The sequence below is a fragment of the Aquarana catesbeiana genome, linkage group LG09 (assembly GCF_042186555.1).
Source record: "Aquarana catesbeiana isolate 2022-GZ linkage group LG09, ASM4218655v1, whole genome shotgun sequence".
NCBI lineage: Eukaryota > Metazoa > Chordata > Amphibia > Anura > Ranidae > Aquarana > Aquarana catesbeiana.
In genome coordinates this window covers 126,304,052-126,321,879 of record NC_133332.1, presented here as the reverse complement: position 1 = coordinate 126,321,879, position 17,828 = coordinate 126,304,052, and the positions used below count along the sequence as shown (strand labels likewise).

Genomic DNA, 17,828 nt, shown 5'->3' with positions numbered 1-17,828 from the left:
CAGAGCACCATTCACTTTTTTTTTTGGTAACCCTATTGCTGATTGGCCTTTATCATTTTGGTGCCAGTTACTTAGGTTCAGACCCGCTGGTCATTTCCAGTGGAGGTCTAGCAGCCAGTCAGCGAGGAGCAGAGCTGCCCATACAGAGGTAAATGAGGCCCTAGGGCAAGGCTACCTTGGTGGATCTGCCCTAATTATCTTAGGAAGAAGCCGGGATACTGCATGGAAGATTGAGGCTGCACATGATCAGGGATCTATAGAGCTGATTCTTTTTCCTTGGATAATTCCATCGTTACACGTTGTACTATGGGGAGATGAAGTTGCTACCCCCAATAAATCCCGGATATCCATATATAATAACCCTTTGTTGTGTATCCCTATTTCTACTTAATCATATGGGGGGGTCATGCCTGCCACTGGCTCTGTTCCTTGCTCTTTTGTGGTTGACGCATTTTGCTCGGTTTAACTCTGTAATTGACCCTCTACACTCCAGAAGAAGCGTTATTTGTCAACGCAACATGTTGAGCACAGCACTGTCCGTCTAGTGTGAGGCGACTTACCCCTCCTCAAAGAGATGGGCCCCCCCCATATTATCTGTCCTTGGTGATTGTACTTGTTTCATTACAGATGTGAACTTGTCAATACCTTGGAGGCTCCCTACCTGTATACAGGAGTTATGCTCACACACTAGTTTGAGTTAATAATATCTAATGGTTTTAATTTGTTTTTAATCCATTTTCGAATAAAATACAATATTTATATATACATACGATTTTGTGTGTTCGATACGTTTCCAAAAAAGTCCCATTTTCTGCGGTCTCTATTTTGTCCAGGTACTTAAAAGCTAAGTCCACCTTTTGCTAAAGAAAAATATTAAATGCATATATTTTTGGAGAAAAAAAATGTGCATTTATTATTTTTATGCAAATGAGCCTGCAAGGCATCGCACCTGCAATCAGTCTTCTTCCAGCTCTGTCTGTACTAGTGTATGGGTGGGTGTCCACCATCTTGTATTCATCCAACTGGTGACCTATGATTATGGAAACACTGTGTATCCATTATGTTGTAATATATGCATTACATATGAATAGCCATTAGGAATTCTATGTGCAATGTTTTTACTTTTTTTGTTTTATAAATAAAAATTTGTACAATGTTTAATCTACTCTATGGTATAATTTTTTTTTTTTTTTAATCTACTGTGTTGCTTAAAGTCTCACCTATGAGGGCTTTCTAAGTGTATGGGCTTTCAGTTGCTGAGCTGGAGGAAATGTCGTGGACGAGTGCAGCAATGACCTCACTTGTGTTCCATTGAAAACTACAAGTTTGCCTACCGAGGTGACAGACAGGACTTGTAGTTTTATTCATTTGCAGATTTCTGTGAATGAGTTATGTGGCTGTGCAGCCTGGGCATAAACTCAAAAGTTGAAGCTGTTGCAGGAAGGTCCTTGTACTCTGTTTCACATTTTGGGGGTGGGGGTCCACTTGGCACCATGTTACACCCTGAATATGGGTGTAACATGGCCTAAATGGTGGATCTTTTAAAATTCATAGTTTTAAGTAATACCATTGAAATGTAGGCAAGTTAAGAAACAACTTTGAATGAGCCAAGAAATCCTTCTGGCTCCCTTCTGTAGAGCGGCTGGGGCTTTGAAGCTCACTGTAAGCTGTATAAGGTTTATACACTGGAAAACAAAATCTTGGCAATGACAATTTGGATCTCTAGACTGCACTATAAATAAAATGAAAGCTAGGTGTTAGATTTTAGCAGGGTTTCCATGAATGACGAGGCTGCTGGTAATGGGGTTCTAAAAATAGATCTGAAAGTCAAAGGGTTTCTTGAAATTGCCATTACAATTAGTATGGTTTGTATCTGCAATATCTGCATTCTAACTACCGTGCTTATCTTTTTACTTTAGACCTATTCTGCTGTCCGTGAGACATTCACTTTGTGCACAGTTGAAGCTGTTGATGGTCTTATAGCCACCATTGAATGTGAACAACCTCAGCCTGACCTTTACAAGTAAGTAGGAGGCATGTCAGGTAAAGCAACCCCCTCCCTCCACACACAAAACATGACAGTTTTGAACCTGCAGAGATCATGTCAAGATCGATATCTGGAAGCTACTATTGCTGGTCTTCTTTTTTTTTTAAAGGTACTTGTGTACAGATTGTCATTCTTATTCTTGGACCCAGATTAACCACTTACCCACTGGGCACTTAAACCCCCTTCCTAACCAGACTAATTTTCAGCTTTCAGTGCTCTCACAATTTGAATGACAATTACTCAATCATGCAACACTGTACCCATATGAAATTTTCGTCCTTTTTTTTCACACAAATTGAGCTTTCTTTTGGTGGTGTTTGATCACCTCTGGGTTTTTTATTTTCTGTGCTATAAATGAAAAAAGACCAAAAATTTTGTAAAAAAATGAATTTTTCTTCACTTCTATTATAAAATTTTGCAAATAAGAAGTTTTTCTTCATAAATTTGGGCCAAAATGTATACTACTACGTATCTTTGGTAAAAATAACCCAAATTTAGTGGATATTATTTAGTCTGTGTGAAAGTTATAGAGTCTACAAGCTATGGTGCCAATCACTGAAAATTGATCACATCTGATATACTGAGGCCTATCATTTCTTGAGACCCTAACAAGCCAGGAAAGTACAAATACCCACAAAATTACCCCTTTTTGGAAAGTAGACATTCCAAGGTATTTAGTAAGAGGCATGGTTAGTTTTTTTGAAGCTATCATTTTTTTTCCCCACAAGTCTTTGCAAAATGAAGATTTTTTTTTTTAATTTTTTTCACACCAAATTGTCATTCTAACAGGTTATTTCTCTCACATGGCATGTATATTCCACAAATGACAACCCAAAATATATTCTGTTACTCCTCCTGAGTATGGAAATACCACGTGTGAGACTTTTACACAGCCTGGCCACATACAGAGGCCCAACATTGAAGTAGCACATTCAGGCGTTCTAGGAGCATAAATTACACATCTACAGTCAGGTCCATAAATATTGGGACATCGACACAACTCTAATCTTTTTGGCTCTATACACCACCACAATGGATTTGAAATGAAACAAACAAGATGTGCTTTAACTGCAGACTTTCAGCTTTAATTTGAGGGTATTTACATCCAAATCAGGTGAACGGTGTAGGAATTACAACAGTGTGTATATGTGCCTCCCACTTTTTAAGGGACCAAAAGTAATGGGACAATTGGCTGCTCAGCTGTTCCATGGCCAGGTGTGTGTTATTCCCTCATTATCCCATTTACAAGGAGCAGATAAAAGGTCCAGAGTTAATTTCAAGTGCGCTATTTGCATTTGGAATCTGTTGCTGTCAACTCTCAATATGAGATCCAAGGAGCTGTCCCTATCAGTGAAGCAAGCCATCATTAGGTTGAAAAAACAAAACAAACCCATCAGAGAGATAGCAAAAACATTAGGTGTGGCCAAATCAACTGTTTGGAACATCCTTAAAAAGAAAGAACGCATCGGTGAGCTCAGCAACACCAAAATACCCGGAAGACCACGGAAAACAACTGTGGTGGATGACCAAAGAATTCTTTGCCTGGTGAAGAAAACACTCTTCACAGCAGTTGGCCAGATCAAGAAACACTCTGCAGGAGGTAGGTGTATGTGTGTCAAAGTCAACAATCAAGAGAAGACTTCAATACAGAGGGTTCACCACAAGATGTAAACCATTGGTGAGCCTCAAAATGGGAAGGCCAGATTATAGTCTGCCAAACAACATCTAAAAAAGCCTTCAGAGTTCTGGAACAACATCCTATGGACAGATGAGACCAAGATCAACTTGTACCAGAGTGATGGGAAGAGAAGAGTATGGAGAAGGAAAGGAACTGCTCATGATCCAAAGCAATACCACCTCATCAGTGAAGCATGGTGGTAGTAGTGTCATGGCGTGGGCATGTATGGCTGCCAATGGAACTGGTTCTCTTGTATTTATTGATGATGTGACTGCTGACAAAAGCAGCAGGATGAATTCTGAAGTGTTTCGGGCAATATCTGCTCGTATTCAGCAAAATGCTTCAGAACTCATTGGATGGCGCTTCACAGTGCAGATGGACAATGACCCGAAGCTTGCTGCGAAAGCAACCAAAGAGTTTTTTAAGGGAAAGAAGTGGAATGTTATGCAATGGCCAAGTCAATTACCTGACCTGAATCTGATTGAGCATGCATTTCACTTTCTGAAGACAAAACTGAAGGGAAAATGCCCCAAGAACAAGCAGGGACTGAAGACAGTTGCAGTAGAGGCCTGGCAGAGCATCACCAGGGATGAAACCCAGCGTCTGATGATGTCTATGCATTCCAGACTTCAGGCTGTAATTGACTGCAAAGGATTTGCAACCAAGTATTAAAAAGTGAAAGTTTGATGGATGATTGTTAATCTGTCCCATTACTTTTGGTCCCATAAAAAGTGGGAGGCACATATCCAAACTGTTGTAATTCCTACACCGTTCACCTGATTTGGATGTAAATATCCTCAAATTAAAGCTGAAAGTCTGCAGTTAAAGCACATCTTGTTCCTTTCATTTCAAATCCATTGTGGTGGTGTATAGAGCCAAAAAAATTAGAATTGTGTTCATGTCCCAATATTTATGGACCTGACTAATTTCCTTACAATCTATCACATTTTTGAAGGCCCTTCATATTTCTAACACATAGCATGAACATACCAAGAATTGCACCCTAAAATACATTCTGCTGAGCAAAGGGTAAACAAAAGGTTACCTGTGGTTTTAGTAGTGCAGTTGTGCACAGGAGGAGAGCCCTGATCCGGGCAGCAGGCAGGGATGTGGTCAGTGACCGTGAAGGGAATTGTCCAGGTAGCAGGCAGGGATACTGTCCATAGTCAGTCCAGGGTCAGTGCAAGTAGAGACATTGCTAGCAGTGCCAAAATATTGGTCCTGGTAGTAAGCAGGAACATGGTCCAAGTAGCAGGCCAGGAAAGAATGGAGACAGGGGTAGAGGCTTCTCCCACCCAAATCTCTTTGAAGCCTCCAAGTCTCCAGACCCTAATCTGGAAATGAGAAAACTAAAATATTAGTTTTTTCTTCATCCAGAAAAACATTTCTGGAGCCCCTCACATATGTGAGACCCCTGTGTTCCCGCTAGCATAGTAGGGTAAATGATCAGTCCAAGAGGCAGGCAAAAAACGTCGTCAAACAGTCCAGGATCAGTTCCAGAGCAGGCAGAGGTAGGTACAGTTTAGCGTTAGGCAGAAGCTTGGTCGTATAACAGGCCAGGGTCAGTTCCGGAGAAGGCAGAGGTATGTTTATCGTTAGGCAGAAGCTTGGTTGTATAACAGGCCAGGGTGGGTTCCAGAGAAGGCAGAGGTATGTACAGTTCAGTGCAGTGGCATATGGGGTGTGGAAGAAAATGACAGGAAATGAGAATTACGTTCACCATACTTCTCTAATAATGTAGAGAAGTATGGTCATGGCAGGAAACATTCACCTATACAGAGGCCTGGTTGGGAAGGACATTGGGGACAATAATACGTGGTGTCTCTTCTAACTCCTCTGGAGCACACCTGGCATTTCTTCTGACGTCTGTGGCCTATTTTGGGGGGGGGGGGGGATTTTCTGGTGGGCTTTCAGGGTACAAAACGGAGACTACTTGTTCCTGGTAGTGCAGATAATATACGGGGGTCTTAGTAGATTTTTGGTAAATAACATAAGTGTTATACATGGCCAAACTGAAAAAGTAAATGGACGCTTTTTTTATACTAATGACGGGTTTTTCTTGTGGGAAGGTAGGGTTCAATCATTGAAGTCCACCCCCCCCCATAAACAAATTTATAGTCATAGATACGAGCTGGTTTCTGGATTGGGCCGTTTCTTCTGGAGTCTTCCACGTAGGTGTCATTATGGATTGTCGTGAGCATGTGGACGTTTCATCTGTCCCTCCACTTGACAGCCGATAGCTCCTGGTTCCGCAAAGACGCCGTCTCCCCTCGTTGTTGCCTTTCATTGACAAGTTTTTGCGGGAAGCCCTTTCTATTGGCTTTTACTGTACCACATGCTGGACTGTCTCTCCGGTGGAAGATTGCGGAAGAGGGGCAAGCTTGTATAAAAATTATCCACATAAAGATGGTATCCCTTTCCAAGGAGTGGATAGACAAGCTCCCAGACAACTTTGCCGCTGGCTCCAATATACTCTAGACATTCAGGGGGATGCAGTTAGGAGTCTTTCCCTTCGTACACGCGGAAGACGTAAATGTACCCTGTGGCTCGGTCACAAAGTTTATACGTTTTTACCCCATATCAGGGCCTTTTGCTGGGAATAAACTGTTTGATGCCCAGCCTGCCTGAGAATTTTACAAGGGACTCATCCACGGATATATTCTGTTCAGGGTATATAACTGGGGGAATTCTTCAGAGAAATGATTTAGGAGTGGCCGAATTTTAAATAATTTTGTCAAAAGCTTGGTCATTTCAGGGAGGGCACTGGGTGTTGTCATTATAGTGGAGGAACCGCAAAATCATAAGGGATCTTGATCTTGGCATAATCGATGAGAAGAGTGGCATGTGGTGGATGGGGTTGGTAGACCAGTAGGAGTACAATTCGTTTTTTTTTTTTTGTGAGTCCCATAGTAAAAGTTAGGCTTAAGAAAATGTTGAATTCCTCTACGGTAAGTTCCCTCCACTCAAAGGGACAGGCGTAACTAGAACCAGGGTTGCTTACTATGTACTGCTGTGCATAGAGGTTGCACTGGGCCTCAATGGATGATAGTAAGTCTTCGGTGAAAATCAAATGAAAAAAATGAAGCATGACAAAATCATCGGTGTTCACCTGGACACCTGGCTGGGCAGTAAAAGGGGGGATATTTGCTGCTCCGGAATTAGGGGGAAGCCACAAGGGGTTTTGAAGGGCATAGGGGAGGCTGGCATGGCCCCTATCCCTTTGGGGCTGAGATAACACCCTACTGGTGCCTGGCCTTTGTTGCAGTGGCACTGCTCTCGAGGTGGACGGCACTACTCTCGAGGTGGACGGCCCTGCGCTGCTGGTAGTAGGCTGCTGCTCCACACCAGAACACCTTCTTTTCAGGGGCACACGTTCCTCTTCCGATTCTATATCAGACCCACTGCTTGTTATGGTTTCATAGGCCGAATCAGACACTCGGAGAGCTCCCTGCTGCTCTCATTGGTCATGCTTAGACGCTGGTAGGCCTCCTCGCTAGTAAAATATTTTTTTGCCATACTGGTGGCTGGTGAGGCTGCACTGCAGAGTACTGATGTGCACTATTGGGCACTGTAGTGGCACTAATGAGTAGCACTGATGGCACGGTAGTGGCACAAATGGGCACTGATTGTACTGTAGTGACACTGATGGTACAGATGAGCACTGTGATGGCACTGGTGGTCACAGGCGGCACTGCAGTTGCACAGATGAGCACTGGTGGGCACTGCTCTCGAGGTGGACGGCACTGCTCTATGTGTATGTGTGTGTGTGTGTGTGTGTATATGTGTATATATATATATATATATATATATATATATATATATATATATATATATATATATATATATATATATATACTCACAGTTGGGCACACGATAGCTCTCCTCTCATGCTGCATCGGTGTGAGGAGAGCGATGAACTCCTGATGACCCTGTTTCCCTGCATTGTTTACATTTGTGATCGCTCCGTCCAATGACAGAGCGAGCACCTGGTAAAGGGCCTCTGTCATTGGCCCTTTACTGCAATCCGTGTTGCGCCGGGTTCCATGAACCCGGCTAGCACGGATGTTCCTGTGTGCGCACCCCAAGGGGGCGTGCGTAAGCGGTTTTCCGGGAGGACGTCAGTGTATGCCCTCCCAAAGTTATCAAACTGCCCTGTAGCTGTCATTCGGCTATGGGCCGGTTGGTAACTTATTAAAGAATAAGGTCACCTTTGAGAACATGTTCCTCATGATTTTAGGGTCAAACATGTAACCGGCTCCCAGTGCTGCAGCTGACGCCCGCTGTCCCCTTGCCCTGTGGCAGCAGTATGGGGAGAAGTTCCCTGTGCTAGCTGTCACTGTTTAAAAACAGCGCAACTGTGTGGGGCTCCGCCCACATGGATGCATCATTCAGACACACAGCTCTGTGTGTCTGAATGAACTACAAGCCCCAACATCCTTAGCGGCTGACGGATTGTAGTTCTCAATGAACTACCACAGCACTGTGGAGCACTGTGGTAGTTCATGGAGTCTTCCTGTCGGGGAGTATCGGCTTACCCGTACGGTATGTTGGTGCAATGCTTTACAGGCTCCTACTAAAAAAAATAATAAATAAACATTTTTTTTTTTACCTGCAAAAAAAAGTGAACTTATCCTTTAAGCTTGTGGCACATGAAATATCAGAGCATCTGATATGCAGGTGCTTGTTCTGGGTCTTCATTCAAACATGCATTATGGCACTGTCACCCAAATCTTTTATTTTTTTTTTCATTCCCAAAGGATGTAGCCTAGCTGCTGAGTGACTGACTGACTGATTTATTCTTGACATTCATTTTTGACATCTAACTGCTCTGCTTGGTACATGTGTTAATTTCTTAATGACCCTGTAACTGATCCTGGGAGAATGCAAACCAAGTGTTCCTAAGTTCCAAGCACAGGCTACTGCTGTTCTCAGAATTTTATGACAAGAGGTCTCCAACCTTTCTAGAATAATTAATTATATTGAGCTTAGGTTGAAGTGTAAAGTGTTTTTTGTTTTATCCTAATCGTACAGTACAGGACGAAGGGCTGGTATTCATAGACCATGGGTTATTTGCTGCTACATATGATTTGACACTCTGGCGAAACCTTTTGCTAGGGCTGCCCCTAGAAGTTTGCCAACAATCTGAGGGTGCAGTTTTTGTTGGTGTCCTTGGGTAATGGGCATTTTCTTCAGGGCCTTTTTATTCTGTTGACATTTTTTTTTCTGCTGAATCATCTGTCAATATCTGACTGCTTATTGTCTTGTGCTACCTAGGGGTTTCCAGATCAGTTACCTTCAGTGTGTATCTTGGAAACCATACCTAGACCCCCCTGTCTGTAATGTTTGCATTGGGCACTAAATCCTTGCATGAGGCATGAATGTTGGCATGAAGTGCAATGTGTGAAGTTAGCTGCGGGGTGCTATATAGGTTCACAGATGTGATGCATTTCTGTTTCCCAGACCCTGAAGATCCCTTTGAAAATTTGCCCACTGTGACTGGCAAAAACAGGACCTTAAAAGAGAAGTTCACCTTTTGGAACATTTTATATGTTCCACCTGTATGTAGGATGTAACATGTTCCAGCAGCTGCAGCCTCTCCCCTTCCCACCTCCCTGTGACAATGAGCTTGGGGATCTTCTCCTCGTGCCGCTGTCACCATTTGAAAATAACGTGGCTATGCAGGGAGCCATCCACACGTCTAGTTCATTCATTCAGTTTCCTGTGGCTGCATGAACTGCAACCCTCATCAGCCATTGCGGCTGACTGCTTGTAGTCCTGAATGGACTACGAGGTCACTGATGAGCAGCCTCGTAGTTCATTCACAAGCCCTGCAGCTTGTAAGCAGTCAGCTTTTATGGATGTATGGGCTGAAAGCTGCAGGGCTTGTCTGCAGGAGTCTGGCATTGCACCCCTGATCCACTGATCACGGGTGCAATGCTTTCCAGGTACCTTAGGGAAAAAATAATAAATGTACATTTTTTTTTTTTCCTGCAAAAATATGTGAGTTTTATTATTTTTTTTCCCAAAAGGCAAACATATCCTTTTAATTGACCCAGTATTGTAAAAAAGGTTAGATAGGGTTTCCCTGTTTATGGTCTCTGGTTTCTGGCTTTAAAGAACATTCTCAACAGGACATATACCACACTAGGAGGTATAGTGGGCAGAGCTGTTCACTGTATTTTGGTATCCCTGCCATTTTGTCTCTAACACTCCACAGTGTTGGTCTCTTCTGAGGCAAACAACATCCACCCTGGAATCATGGAAGAAGTATCAAATATCTTGGCTAGGCAGGATAGCTGTTCTAAATATGATATTGCTTCCCAAATTGCTGTACTCTTTTAGGCTTCTTTCAACCTATATAACTTTGCATCTCCTACACACAATCCAGCAAGCATGCCTGCGGTTCATTTGGCATGACTCTAGAGCAAGAGTCTCCAAAAGATGAGTGCAACGATTTTGGACTAGAATCTACCAATTAGTATATACTGTTCTAGGCTCCAGTATCCCCAAGAATCCCTATGATGCTCTTCTGAATCTTAAATGACCAAATTGTACCCTCAAATAATTTAGGCTTGTGGTCTGGTAGCTCATAAAAGCTGGGGGTCCTGTTTTAATGAATAGTTGGAGACTATTCTCAAAGAAGCATTGAAGAATGACAGCAGATAAAAAAAGATCAAGTGGGCCATTGGGTCTGCCCCATTTTTTAAATTCACGTGTGTTTTTTTTTTTTCTTTTTTTGTCTCCATGACAAAGCGAACAAATGTAGACTCTTGGTGAATTTTAATGACTCTTTATTGACAATTTAATTCTAACCTATACTGGGGATCAATGCACAGTTTTTCATGGCGATGTCTGTGATGGTCTGACTGCAGCTCCCCTCTCTGATCTCTATCCATCCTTTCTGCCAGCACCCTCCAATTTTCTGTATTCCCGTTTCCTGCTCATCACTATCCTCTTCATTCTGCCCTCTTCTATATCTCAAGTTGTTTTCTTTTCCTCTGTATTACATATTCTGTTTGCTCAGAAACGGGTCCACAGAGTGGTTGCCAGGTCTAGGAATTCAACCCCCCCCCCCAGCTGTGGCTCAGTGTTTTATTAAAGGTGCACTAAAGCAGCCCATAGATGACTTGATTGTCTTTATTTCCACTACAGGTGGAAGGAAAGAAAATTACTTCAATTTCCCCATCAACACAGTCGGTGTTGATGAGGGAATGCCTCCTGCAGCGCTATTGTGTTCTGCGGATAGTGGGCACGGGGAGACTTTCTGGCTGGTAGAACACAACGATTGCTGCCAGCGGCTTTGATGGACCTGGTCATAATATCTGGTAAGCAGATATATTTGCCTTACTTATCCTGTGGGGAGCACCGGGTGTCTGCACCGATTGAAATTGGATTGACACTATTCTTTAAGGTCACTATGTGGACTCTTAGTTGGAATTTTTGACTTATTTTTCCCCTTTTTTCACTATTTTCAATAGATGGACTTTTTGTGCACACTATATATTTAGATAATAGAGTAACAGCGCAACACTGATTTTTATTCTTCTGTTATGATGTGTACATATGTGTGAGTGCTGCTGTTTTTCACTAGCTTTTACTTTTACTGATTGCCATTCAACTGAAGCGTGGTATGCATTTGTCAATGTACATGTGGTGTTTGGCTGTTAAATATTCATCATTCTAGGATGAACTTCCTCTTTAACCACTTCCCGCCCGGCCTATAGCAAAATGACGGCCGGGCAGTGGTTCAGTTATCCTGACTGAGCGGCATTTGACGTCTTTCAGGATAACAGCCGCCGTGCATCACAGCGATCGGTGGAGCGGTGTGTCAGTCTGACACACCGCTCCACCGATCTCGGTAAAGAGCCTCCGGCGGTGGCTCTATACCACGTGATCAGCTGTGTCCAATCACGGTTGATCACGATGTAAATAGGAGGAGCCGTTGATTGGCTTTTCCTCACTCGCATCTGACAGACGCGAGTAGAGTAGAGCCGATCGGTGGCTCTCCTGACAAGGGGGTCTGCGCTGATTGTTTATCAGCGCAGCCACCCCTCGGATGACCACACTTGACCACCAGGGACGCCACTAGGACCACCAGGGAAGGGGCAACATGTGGATGGCCAGGTATGTACCCCTTGGCCATCCACATGTTCAAGTGAATGCCCAATCAGTGCCCACAAATGGGCACTGATTGGCACCAGTATGTACTAACAGACATCAGTGATGCCCAGCAATGCCACCCATCAGTGAAACCCATCAGTGCCACCTGCCAGTGCCCATCCATGCCCATCAGTGCCGCCTACAAGTGCCCATCAGTGCCGCATACCAATGCCGCCTATCGGTGCCCATCAGTGCCACCTCATCGGTGCTTATCAGTGCCCGTCAGTGCAGCCATATCAGTGCCCATCATTGAAGGAGAAAACTTATTTACAAAAAAATTTTAACAGAAACAAAGAAAAACTTGTTTTTTTTTTCTAAATTTTCGGTCTTTTTTATATCTTGTATACAATTGCAAATCAAGTCACATTGTAATTGAATGCTATTAAAAATTACCTTTCCTTTTCAATCTGCGGCTCTATAATTTTCTGTAAAATGCAATGTATATGGCTACCTGGAGGTATTCTGTACACAGAATGTGTACAGAACGCCCCCATAAACCTAATTTCCTGCTTGTGTGATTGGCTCACTGATTTTTCCAGAAGTCTGCACTAAGACACAAGTTGGGTATCGGGCATCCCCTGCAACAAAAATGTCATTTTTGGTGAGATACTGCCTTGACATGAATTTAAGGCTACTGTAAGCAGACGTTTTAAAAAACTTTTTTACATTCTCTTTAAAACATTTACAAATATTATACAGTGACCCATGTACTGCTTATAGTATTAGACCTTATTTAGATGGGTGGCTGATACCCATACGCAGTGACCGGGCCATTTTGTTTATTTGTCCCTAGTTGGCAGGAGCTGTGTGCAGGCAGCCCATTCATGTCTGTGAAGATGCGGCAACTGCATGGACACAGCTAACCTTCCTAATGTCACAGGCGTGTGTTCGGGGTGGTTCACCTGCACTCACACCTGTCACCCTTAGAATGAGTGACTATGTCCATGCAGCCACTGCATCCTCATAGATATGCAGAACCTGCCAGCTAGGGATGGATACATAAAAATGGCCTCTTCACTGTGTACAGGCATCAGTCTCTGTGTGAACAAGACCTTACAGCCTAATTTTTTTTTCGAAAAGCCTTTATTCCGCTTTTTTTTTTTTAATAGTTCCTCCTGTAATGGGTAATCATTAGTCAGCAGCAGTCTTTTCTGAAGAAATTGCTAGACTGTAGCATAAAACATTTAATTAAGAATCCTGTCTCAATTAAAATAACTAGAGCATTCCATTAAGCAATTTCTTGTATTTTTAATTATACAATCTTCTGATTTTCTGACACTTTCAAGTGTGGGGGCTTTCAGGCGTGTGTGGTTTGTTTCCTTTTCCTTTTTTTCCATGCATTAATCTTCTCTGTAGAAATGGGATGAATTGTTGCTTGGAGGTCAAGAACATGGTTTGCCGCTTGCTGAACAAGCCTTTTTTTTTTTTCATCCTTTCTTCTGCATGTAAACAAATCAGCTTGTATTGTTTTTCTTTAGAGATCTTACCGAAGCTCCCCCTTCAGGCTGTGCTGTTCCCCTCTACTCCCCCTCATACTATTGTTGAGCTGTTTAAGTATATAAAATAATTACTGCAGAATTTTTTTAGCGCCGTATTAAAAAATTAATAGAATTCATTTGGTTACCAATAGTGTTGTAGCCATTAATGACAAGACCCCTGGGTGCCATTATATTTAATGCTGAAAACTTTTTTTTTTTTTTTTTTTTTTTTTTTTTCCCTAATTCAGTACCAAACACATTAGTTATGGTGCATGTCTCATCCTCTACAGGCAGCTAAATACAATTGTTTAATACTGCGTTGTGTAAAAAAAACAGTGCGAACAAGCCTTTAAAGAGAAAGATTGTGTATTTTGCAACACTGTCTGTTTTAGATGTAGCAGATATTTGAATTTTAGCACAGATTGTATATGTGCATATTATACTTATTTCGCCATAATATACACTGATGCGGTGCGATTTTACATGCTCTTTGGAGTGCCAGTGCAGTGCAATTTTGTAATGCGATTTGTGCTTTTCAGATGTAATTCTCACAGTTATAGAGCTCAAAATTGCACAGGACCCTTTTTTTTTTTTAAGTGCGCCAGGATCGCATGTGTATGAACCGTCTTCATAGGAAGCAATATTTTTTTACTTGACATGCCAATCTATGCATTCTGGAGGCATCAGAACTGCATCAAATTTGTATAAGTGTGAATGGGGACTTAAAGGAGAAGTATGGCCAAAAATTTTTGGTCATGTTTCTCCTTTGGGTCACAGGAGTGCCCTTAGCTCTGCACTCCTATGACCCAGATTCAGCGTGCCGTTGGCTGATTTCACAGATCCACCCAGATGTCTGATAGGCAGCTGGCTCATCCTCACGGCACACTGCTCAGAGCCTGAGCCAGCCGCCTTTGCTGGCTGTTACCGCTCTCTGTTCAGTGAAGACCGAGAACTGAGCAATTTAGTGGTTATGTGATTGTTCTGTTCTCTGTCTTAGAGCTGGCAGAGGACAACTGCAGCATCAGATCGATGCCGCAGCCACATAGGTGGATAAGATTTTATTTATTTATTTATATTTTTTTTTTAACCGCTGCTTTGCACATTAATAAAGTTTATTAAAAAAAAGTTGATTTGCTGGATGGTTATAAGGGACACAGTGCCTTGAAAAAGTATTCATACTCCTTGAAATTTTCCACATTTTGTCAACCAAAAACACAAATGTATTTTATTGGGATTTTATGTGATCGACCAACACAAAGTGGCACATAATTGTGAAATGGAAAATGATAAATAGTTTTCAAAATGGTTACAAATATGTGAAAAGTGTCGCATGCATTTGTATTCAGCCCCCCTGAGTCGATACTTTGTAGAACCATCTTTTCCTGCAATAACAGCTGCAAGTCTTTTTGGGGATGTCTCTACCAGCTTTACTCATCTAGAGAGTGACATTTTTGCCCATTTTTCTTTGCAAAATAGCTCAAGCTCTGTCAGATTGGATGGCGAGCACCTGTAAACATCAATTTTCAAGTCTTGCCGCAGATTCTCAATTTGATTTAGGTCTGGACTTTGATTGGGCCATTCTAACACATGAATATACTTTGCTCTAAACAGGGGTAGGCAACCTCTGCCCTCCAGCTGTGGTGAAACTACAAATCCCATCATGCCTTTGCCTCTAGGAGTTATGCCTGCGATTGTTAGAGTCTTGCAATGTCTCATGGGACTTGTAGTTTCAAAACAGCTGGATGGCCGAGGTTGCCTACCCGATCTGAACCATTCCATTGTACCGTTGGCTGTATGTTTAGGGTCGTTGTCCTGCTGGAAGGTGAATCCCCTTCTCAGTTTCAAGTCTTTTGCAGACTCGTACAGGTTTTCTTCTAAGATTGCCCTTTATTTGGCTCCATCCATCTTCCCATCAACTCTGACCAGCTTCCCTGTTCCTGCTGAAGAAAAACATCCCCACAACATGATGCTGCTACCACAATGTTTCACAATGGGGATGATGTGTTCAGGGTGATGTGCAATGTTAGTTTTTCATCACACAAAGCGTTTTTCTTTTAGGCCAAAAAGTTAAATTTTGGGCTCATCTGACCAGAGCACCTTCTTTCGTATGTCTGCCGTGTCCCCCACATGGCTTCTCACAAACTGCAAATGGGACTTTTTATGGCTTTCTTTAAAAAATGGCTTTCTTTTTGACACTCTTCCATAAAGGCCAGATTTGTGGAGTGAACGACTAATAGTTGTCCTGTGGACAGATTCCCCCCACCTGAGCTGTGGATCTCTGCAGCTCCTCCAGAATCCAGAATTGCCATGGGCTCTTGGCTGCTTCTCTGATTAATGCTCTCTTTGCCAGGCCTGTCAATTTAGGTGGATGGCCAAGTCTTGGTAGGTTTGCAGTTGTGCCATTACCCGTTCCATTTTCGGATGATGGATTGAACAGTGCTCTGTGAGATGTTCAAATTTTGAGATTTTTTTTGTTATAACCTAACCCTGCTTTAAATGCTCCACAACTTTATCCCTGACCTGTCTGGTGTGTTCCTTGGCCTTCATGATGCTGTTTGTTCACTAAGGTTCTATAACAAACCTCTAAGGAGTTCACAGAACAGCTGTATTTATACTGAGATTAAATTACACACAGGTGGACTCTATTCACGAATTAGGTGGCTTCTGAAGGCAATTGGTTGCACTAGATTTTTGGTAGGGGTATCAGAGTAAAGGGGGTTGAATACAAATGCATGCCACACTTTTCAGATATTTATTTGTAAAAAAAATTGAAAAACATTTTCCTTCCACCTCACAATTATGTGCCATGTTGTGTTGGTCTATCACATAAAATCCCAATAAAATACATTTACGTTTTTGGTTGTAACCTGACAAAATGTGGAAAATGTCAAGGGGTATGAAAACTTTTTCAAGGCACTGTATATTATTTGAGGTTTATTATTTGAGGTTTACTTTAAACCGTTCTGATTTGACTTGGTAAAGTGTGATGGTTAATTTTCATTTATGTTGCTTCCATTTGAGTTTCCATTTCTTTATCGGAACTGACAGCATCAGGTTTACACAATGTAAATTTTTGCCTAATCATCCACCTAGGTTTTTTCCCCCTTGTTTCTGTTTGGGTGAATTTAGTAATGGGTTCAGTAATCTATAGCAAATCATTTTCTATTTGATCATCCCAAAAAGTAGTAAGCAGAGCTTCATCACAACAGCTAAATACCCGATTATACCATACACTTTACATGTAAGCTGCTTTTACCTTTCACAATATTCATTTTATTCATTCTGTCTTATAAATCATACACCTCTGCCAGGCTGCATAGCTTAAAGCGTAACTCAACTTTTGTTGACAAAAAACATTCCACTCTGGGTGATCTATGTACATTGCAAGGATTATAACAACCTTTGTTGCAGATTCCTACCTTTTTGTTATTCTGAAGAAATCACTGTTTGTTCCTCTGTGCTGAGTGGGTCTAATGGGAGTGGTTTCATAATTATCAATCAGCTGTGGCAGCTACAGAGCACTAATGAGGAAAGCTGCTGGGCCTGTATCCCTTTTAGATCCTTTTGGGAGTAATGACATTTTTGTTGTAGGGGATGCCTGAAATCTGACTTTTTTTATCTTAGGCAGATTTCTGGAAAAAATTGGTGAGCCAATCACACAAGCAGGAATGTATGTTTCTGGGGGGCATTCTTTACAAATTCTGTGTACAGAACAACTCTAGGTAGCCATATTGCATTGCATTTTCAGAAAATTACGGCGGCTGCAGTTTGAAAAGGAAAGGTAATTTTTAATGACATTCGATTGCAATATGACTTGTGTCGCTAATGTATATGCTATGTTATTTTTTCTTTGCGGTGTTGCCCTTTAAAGATGACTATTTGAGTCTTGCAGCATTTTGTGTCAGCCAGCCATCTGCAGCTTTCTCACTGGGGTATAAATGAGCACTACTACAGTATACTGGTGATGTCCATTCTGCCCAGTTTCATAAATTTTAGTATTTCTATAATGGCTGTAACTTCTGATGAATCACTAAGAATTATAAAGTCAATGCAGCCTAATTTCAGGTATACAGGAGAATCATGGATTTATTTTTTAGTTATTTTTTTATTGGCAGATTTAATCTAGTTGTTTAAGTGAAGTGTGGAAAATAGATGTTTGAAAAAAATATCCTTAGTGCATTTTTTCATTCATTCAGAATGTTTACATAGTTTCCACTTTAACAACCAATTTTGACCTGATTTATCCACATACCATTATAACACAAATTAGTATGAATGTTGGAAGTGCAACTAATCACGTACCTGGTGCTGGAGGCCAATGGAGAGAGGGTTTCCCTTGCGGCTAAGCTCCCGACTCCCCTGATGGAGCAGGCTCAAAGAAGCAGGGGTTGCCTGCTGGAGATGCTTGCAGAAATGCTCTGACTGGAGTGTTCAGATGAGGTGTCCAGGTATTCAGATGAGACAC

General features: G+C 42.0%; 1 protein-coding gene across 4 annotated transcripts in view; it reads left to right on the top strand.

The window, feature by feature from the left end:
* Positions 1 to 17,828, top strand: part of ATP11C (ATPase phospholipid transporting 11C (ATP11C blood group)) — a 273,446-nt gene that overhangs the window by 113,217 nt on the left and 142,401 nt on the right. For all 4 annotated transcript variants that reach the window (XM_073599256.1, XM_073599253.1, XM_073599254.1 and 1 more), the window contains exon 7: positions 1,920 to 2,023. In XM_073599256.1, coding sequence (XP_073455357.1) covers positions 1,920 to 2,023 — 104 coding nt within the window. The remainder of the gene's footprint in view (positions 1 to 1,919; positions 2,024 to 17,828) is intronic.